Here is a 7,032-nt window from a genome sequence, read left to right on the forward strand (position 1 = left end):
TGGTTTGGGACAGAGGAAGCAGAAGTGGGCTTGATGATCTGAACCCACATAGACTCACAGGTCCTTCCCTGTTCTGGACAAAACTTTGTGGCCCTCGGGGTACCTTCGGCCACGAAGAAGGAGGCCCTTCCGGTGTTTTCTTCTAGATCATTCCGCCGCCTGGCTTCTTCCTGTCTGGCTCTCTTGGCTGACATTGTGGGCCCCCAGACGGGTTTCCTTCCCGTCTCCACTCCTTGACCGCTCCCTACTGCTTCCGCGTCCTGCACACCTTTTAGGACCACGGCGCGGGGGAAAGGCAAGTCCTCAGTCCAGAAATCTGGATGATAGAAGGGATTCTTTCTCATAAAGAAATGCAACTTTATTATTTTCAAGTACGTATGTAGTACCTCAGACTAATGTCTTACAAAAGGTCGCTGGGTAAAGATCTTGCAAATGTTTAACAAACACATGAGAACTGATGATTGTTAGCCCGACCGCACACACTGCTTCTATGCAGATAATCCTAAAGTGGTTCTAACGTATTGTTCTAGGCAGACGACACAGGCCACCCGAGCAATGCGGTTTACGGTCTTAATGTGCTAGACCGGCGCTGCTTCTGTTGATTGTGCGAAGACCAGGTTTGTGCACGGTCAACAAGTCTTGGCTTAATCAGGCCCAAATGAATATGGCTTCCCACCTGGTCTTCCGAGCCCGAAGCAGTGACTCGCTTCCGCCAAGGTCCTTCTGAACAAGTGAAATTCCAGGGTGGCGAAGCGAGCACCCTGGGGAGGCTGTCTCTGGGCCTCCTTCCTACCACCTCGGGTCTTCCGTTCCCCTGGGCTGTCTCTTACTCGGCTCTCTGGGTGTCTGCGGGAACCTCCCAGTGCCTTCGAGGCCAGGCTTAGAGAAGGGGTAGAACTGCCTGCAGAGCAAATCTGTTAGGTGGGGAGTCGGCGGGGGAGGGGGGGGCGGTAAGGGAAGGAAAGGATCTCCCGGAGGAACCTGAACTAACTCCCCGTCTTGAAAAGTGGGCGAAGGGACCACTAGCGGGAAAAGCGTCTGTTTGCCCAGAACGGCGCTCTAACGTTTGCTCCCCGGCGGTCTGGAGCTTCTGACCGCGCTCACCACCTAAGCTGACTCCGCAGGTTCCTGGAAGACAGGAAGGTTCTGGGAACTGCTCCACCCGGGTTCCCACTCACGGCCAGCGAATTCCCAAATGAAGCTGGTTCACCAGGATGGGCACAAAGCCGAAGGGGGAGGCTGGGGCGGGGAGGGAAGGAACCAGCGGCTGTCCCTCTGGGCGCTGTGTGGAGGGCGGCTATCACTGGTGCATGGGACCAAGCGCGGAGCAGCCGGGGCACCGGGGCCGTGGCCCAGACGACGCAAGCCCGGGGTCGGTGGGGACTGCGTGGCGCACGGCTGTGGGATCCGCTCTGGCCTGCCTTTGCCTCTACTCTGGGGACATCTGAATCTGCTTTGCCGGCAGGAAGGTTTAAAAGGGCAGGGCACAGGGCTGGAGATGCCACCCAACAGCTGTCCTGTCCTTGGCACTCTCCTCCCCCGCGTCCTTTACTGTGTCTGTCCAACTGCATCCCAACCCCCAGCCTAACTCTCCCCTAGAGGTTCCTCACCAGCCCGGCCTGGGGATGCATAGCTTCTGCAACCAGCTTCCCTTTCCAGCCCCACACCTGGCCCGCACCTGCACTCACCAGGAGGAACTGTGTCTGATCCCAAGGTGGGGCAAGGAGGCAGCGTCGGGCAGGAAGCAAAGGACGGGAGGCGCGGACAGTGGGTAAGGCCAGAGAGACACTGGGGATCTGAGAGGGCCCCCTCCCCCTGGTTCAGACAGGTCCCTGCCTTTGGGTGTTGATCTGTTCTAGTGGGAGGTGGGTGTGCAGGGACAGAACAGGGTGGGGGGTAACCATTAAGTCCTCGGAAAAAGTGGGCAACAAAGCGGAGCGCGTGGAGCAGGATCTGGGAAGGGCCCTAACGTGTGGTGTCTAACCCGATATTCGTAGTCAGGTCTGCAAGGCAGTCACCCCAAGCTTATTTACCCATTCCCCCCAACTTAGCCTGCTGAGTGGCCTCATTCTCCCTCCCGGACCCTCCCCCCGCGCCCCCCTGTCTTCTCTGCACTACCGTCCCCAACCGCCTCCAGGCGCCCCCGACCCTGGTCCATCTCCAGACGGTTCAGTAGTACGTCTCCTTCTCCACCCAGCCTGTGGGAGAGACGGGGGGTTTGGTGTGAGTTCTGGGGGGCGGGGGGCAGAGATCTGTCTCCATGGCTTGGGGGCTTGTGGCTAAGTGCAGCACAGGCCTGGTGCAGGGGCCCAGGGAAGTCCCGAGGAGGGTGAAAAGGGAGAAGAAATCAGGGAGCTGGGGCTCCGGGTTAGGGGAAGAGAGAGACTTGTATTTAGGTCAGTGCGGGGTGGGCAGAGTGGGTTGGGGGTAAATATTCAGGGGTCATGGGGGTAACAAATGAGTTTCGAAAGCACCCACTGTGGCTGGGCAGAGATGCGGCCAGAGGGCTGGCCACTCATGGCTTTTCAGGAGGCAGAAATCTGGATTTTATGTGAAAGCCCCTAAGTTTTCGTCACTGGACCAATTAAAAAACACACCCACCCAAGGAAGGGGCAGACCAAACCATACAATATCCATGGGTCATATTTGGCTGGTGGGCCATCCGTTTTCAATTTCCAGTAAGTGGTCAAAAATGCTTGTTGGAAAAAAAATACTCTGTAGATGTCCAGGAAGTAGGAGGCTATGTTCTAGAACCAGCCCCGCATGACCTCAAATACATTCACCTCTGCACCTCTCTGTTTCTGTAGAATGTGGAGGGGGGATGAGGTGACCTGGAAAGGCCCTCCTAACTGTTCTGTGGTCGGGGTGGAAGGAGTGGCCCGAGGACCCCTGTGTGTCCCGTGGGCCCAGGTCTGAGAGGAAGGGGGGGGTCAGCAGGGTTAGGGCTCCTCGGACCTGGGGCCCAGGGTGTTGGGGACGTGAGGCAAAGGAACAAGGATCTGCAGTAGGAATGGTCTGGGCGTGGAGCCCGGGCCGGGGTGGCCAGCAGTGGCGGGGCTCGGGGCGGGGCGCGGGGCGGGGGGAGGGGCTTACCGCCGGGATACCGCCGCAAGATGAGCTTTCGGACCTCATCGTAGATGAAGATGAGGAGGCTGTAGGGGAAGGCGCAGAACCACCAAGTGACCCTGCAGGAGAGAAGAAATGGGAGAGTGTCAGGGGCATCCCAGGGTGGTCACAGGACGTACGATTTGGGGACCACCACCCCGCGGGGCCCTCCCGAAGACACACTCACTTGAGCGGGTACATGCGGAGGGCCACGCCCATGCCTGGGCAGTAGGACAGAAAGGCCGCCAGCGCCGTCTCCTCCAGGAGCCCAAAAATCAGAATCTTGTTCCTGGAAAAGCGAAGAAAGGAGGAGGTGTCGGAAGGCGGGGTGAAGTGCGGGGAGATCCAGGGAGACCCTCGGAATGCACAGGGGCACCGAGAAAGGCCCCGGACCTGTTGCAGACTCTGCCCTCTGCCCTCCGTCTTCAAGCACCCACTTTTCACGCCACACAAAACAAACGCAGATCTCCTTTACTGTTTCTGCCTTCCGATCTCGCCTCCTTTTGCCGCCGTTAACTCATACATTCCTCCATTAGATACATGTCGCCAGTGTGTCGCTGACGTGCTCAGTGCTGAGACCTTGCCGTCGGCGCAAGCTTCCTCCTGCCGTCGCGCAGCACATGGTCTTGTCATGGCGAGCACGCTGGAGGTCCGCATCAGCGCCTCTGCCCAGCAGGGCGCTTTGAAAGCTCCTTTGCTTCAGGGCCCGTGTGCGTCTTACACATTCTCAGGGTCCCCCCAGCCCCGGGAGTTGCTGATCGCCGATATTTCATACAGAGGAGAAGGTCTGCAAAGCACTGAGCAAAGGAAGCTGTCTGCTCGCTGGAAAGTAAGTGCTGGAAATGGGCCAGCTTCTCGGAACAGAAAAGCAGGGTAGGGTAAGGTTCTGAGAGCCGTTTCCGGAGTCAGACAGGCAGAGTCTTGTGCCTCCTGTTCCTTCCCTGAGAAACCGAGATGCTACCTGGATGTCATAGGTTGCTGGGAATAGTCGGGAGACGCAGTCGGAAAGCTCTGGAAAGCGCACAGTGCACGGGCGCATTATTAGCCGACCTGTTAAAGCCTGATGCACCGCACGTCCTACGGCCGACTCCAGAACTTCTCAAACTTCCCACTCCCTCAAGGATCCTTCCCACTCTTCTTTGACCACATTTGAACGGACTGTTGTCTCTCAAGCTACATTTGTTAATAAGGAATGAATACCACTTCCCTGTTTCAAATCTGAAACACACAATTTCCCAACAGAGCTGCGCGTTAGCACGGGATCACAGATGGTCCCTCATGCCTACGGTTCTGCTGAAGAGTGAAACTCTAGTAAGGCTGGTGGCCCCCTCGTAGGTGGCTGGTTTTTCGTGAAGCTTTGGAGTCTTGCAGCAGCACTGAGGACCCCGAGACCCCCCACCCCAGGCGGGGCAGCCGCTGGCCAGTGACGGTATCAGCAGTCCCCTCCCCTTTTCGATTTGCCTCTCGGGGCAGGAGTCTGCCGGGTGGTGTGTTCCCACCTTCCTGTGTGTCACCCGTGTGCAGCACGGCACGTGAGCCCCACAGAGGGGACCCCGAGTCTCAGAGTCTCTGCTCCTGGTCTCCCCTTACTGCACCGTCCAGCTGGTGGGCTCTCCTTCCGTTGTGTGGCCTTGATTTAGCTAATGGACTTTCCGCTTTCCTCTTCCTGGCATCTGAAGTGCTACTGACCTCACCAGGGTCCTGGCATCTTGCTTTTATTCCCCCCACACTAAGAAATCGTGTCAACACTCACTTGGGGAATTGCGTTACTCACAGAGTAATTGCTGAGCACCGAACAGGTGCCAGGCTGACAGGCGGGCCGCCCAGCGCAGTGGCCAAGAGCTCGGGCATTAGAAGCAGACCTGGGTGAACCCTTACCCAGGTGACCTCAGGCACATCACATAATCTTTTGGGTTCTCTGGTCCATCAAATGAAAACAGCACCTAACTCGTTGAGCTATTGTGAGGTTAAACGATGTGTTTGAATCACACACGATGACCGGCACATGACAACTCACACTCTAAGAACCTGACTCTGAGCAGCTCCGAGCCCCCATGAGGATAACACACCTCCACAGGGCGGGTGCCGTGAACTAGAGCTACCCGGGCATGGAGCGGGGAGCACAGGGCACTTGCATTTAGGGCTGGGCAGGGGGTGTCGCTGGAGTGTGAGATGAAGGAGGGAAGGAGGGAGGAGGTACCCGGAGGAGGGAGGAAGGGAGGAGACACATGGGAGGAGGGAGGAAGGGAGGAGTGAAAGGAAGGAAGGAGGAGAGGACGGATGGAAGAGAGTGCACTCTGCCAGGGGCGGGCTGGGGAGTGGGGGTTCGGGGCGCTCACTTCATGCCCTGCTGGAAGACCGAGTTGCGGCGGGTCTTGCAGATGATGAGGTCGGCCCACTGCACCACCACGATGCTGGCGAAGAAGGCCGTGTGGCACGTGAACTCCACCACCTTCCGCTGCTCGTAGGTCTGGAGCGGGGGCAGACGGGGCAGCGTGAGAGCGGGGGCAGGTGCCCAGGGCAGCATGCTTGCGGTGCTCGGTCAGCCCTGGGCACCAGACGGCCATACCCCCGGCTCCCATGGGCCCTCGGACCACTCCCGCCAGCACTGAGCTGCCCTCCCGGGCCCAGGCAGCCATGCGCATGGCCCCACTCACCCACTCCTGCCCGTAGCTGTCCTCCAGGTCGTTCATGGACCGGTCATCCCAGTCCAGGCGGATTCCCAGCAGCCGTGATGGCAGGAAGCCGTTCTCCGCCAGGATGACGAAGTAGGTGAAGAAGCCACCCAGAGCCTGAATCATCCCTGCGGGGAGGGGGTACACAGGCCCTGGGTCAAGGGAGGAAGCAGGGTGGGGCCAGCCGCTCCAGCCAGGGATGGATGTCCTGGGCCCCCGGGGAAGCTGGCGCCTGGCCTGGGATTCCCCGGGGGCTCATCCCTCCGACAGCTGGGCAGAGACTTGTCTTGGGGGTCCCCGCCCAGGGCCCCAGGGCCCCTCCGCACCGATCTGTCCGTAGGCCATGCTGATGAGCCTCTCATTCACCAGCTTGTCGGTCTGAGGGTTCCTGGGCTGCCGCTTCATGATGTCACTCTCGGCTGCCTCATAGGCCAAGGAGATGGCCGGGACCTGTGTGAGGGGCCAGCGGGGGTGGGGGGGAGGAGGGCAGTGGAAGGGAGCCGACAGGTGCACAGGACCGTCAGTGGGGAAGAGTCTTGGATGCAGGTCAGCAAACGTTCTTAAGACGTTGTGACGGTCCAGGTCTCTGGCTTCTTTCTGTTCCCTGAACCATCAGAGCCTGGCCACGTGCCCTGCTGCCCACCTCCCCAACTGCGCAACCACCTTGCCCGTGGCCTGTTCCGACCCCCAGCCTCACCATGTCTGTGCCCAGGTCGATGCAGAGGATGGTCACGGTGCCCAGGGGCAGGGGGATGTTGGCGATGATGAAGAGCAGGAAGGGGGTGATCTCGGGGATGTTGCTGGTCAGGGTGTAGGCGATGGATTTTTTCAGGTTGTCAAAGATGAGGCGGCCTGCGGAGATTCTGAGGTGTCAGGGAGATAGGAGGGCCCCGTCCCGGCCCACACCCCCAAAGCACGGCTGCCTGTGCCCCCCAGAGAGGGGGAATGTGTGTTTGAGGGAGGCCGAGGCAGCACGCAGGTGCCTGGGATCCTGAGTCGGCTTTGCGTTGGGGTAAAGGCTTGAGAAGTGACCGGCGGAGCGTCCCCCAGCCTGCGTGGCCCCTCACCCTCCTCCACGCCCGTGACGATGGACGCGAAGTTGTCGTCCAGCAGGATCATGTCGGCGGCCTGCTTCGACACGTCGGAGCCCGAGATGCCCATGGCGATGCCGATGTCGGCCTTCTTCAGCGCGGGGGAGTCGTTCACGCCGTCCCCGGTCACCGCCACGATGGCCCCCTGGGCCGAGACACAG

At 59.6% G+C, this 7,032-nt stretch overlaps 1 protein-coding gene across 2 annotated transcripts in view; it reads right to left on the bottom strand.

The window, feature by feature from the left end:
• The window catches only part of LOC115288472 (sodium/potassium-transporting ATPase subunit alpha-2), a 60,429-nt gene that overhangs the window by 35,004 nt on the left and 18,393 nt on the right, over positions 1–7,032 (bottom strand). Inside the window, exons 16-23 of one of the 2 annotated variants that reach the window (XM_029935828.1) lie at positions 6,848–7,016; positions 6,478–6,632; positions 6,107–6,230; positions 5,763–5,908; positions 5,445–5,575; positions 3,293–3,394; positions 3,094–3,185; positions 334–2,198 (exon numbers count right to left, since the gene is read on the bottom strand). In XM_029935828.1, the coding sequence (XP_029791688.1) occupies positions 2,170–2,198; positions 3,094–3,185; positions 3,293–3,394; positions 5,445–5,575; positions 5,763–5,908; positions 6,107–6,230; positions 6,478–6,632; positions 6,848–7,016 (948 nt within the window). In that variant the 3' untranslated portion in view covers positions 334–2,169. Of the gene's footprint in view, positions 1–333; positions 2,199–3,093; positions 3,186–3,292; positions 3,395–5,444; positions 5,576–5,762; positions 5,909–6,106; positions 6,231–6,477; positions 6,633–6,847; positions 7,017–7,032 lie in introns of those variants that run through there. The other variant, XM_029935829.1, reaches the window with a different exon arrangement.

The sequence above is a fragment of the Suricata suricatta genome, chromosome 3, assembly GCF_006229205.1.
Source record: "Suricata suricatta isolate VVHF042 chromosome 3, meerkat_22Aug2017_6uvM2_HiC, whole genome shotgun sequence".
Taxonomy (NCBI): domain Eukaryota; kingdom Metazoa; phylum Chordata; class Mammalia; order Carnivora; family Herpestidae; genus Suricata; species Suricata suricatta.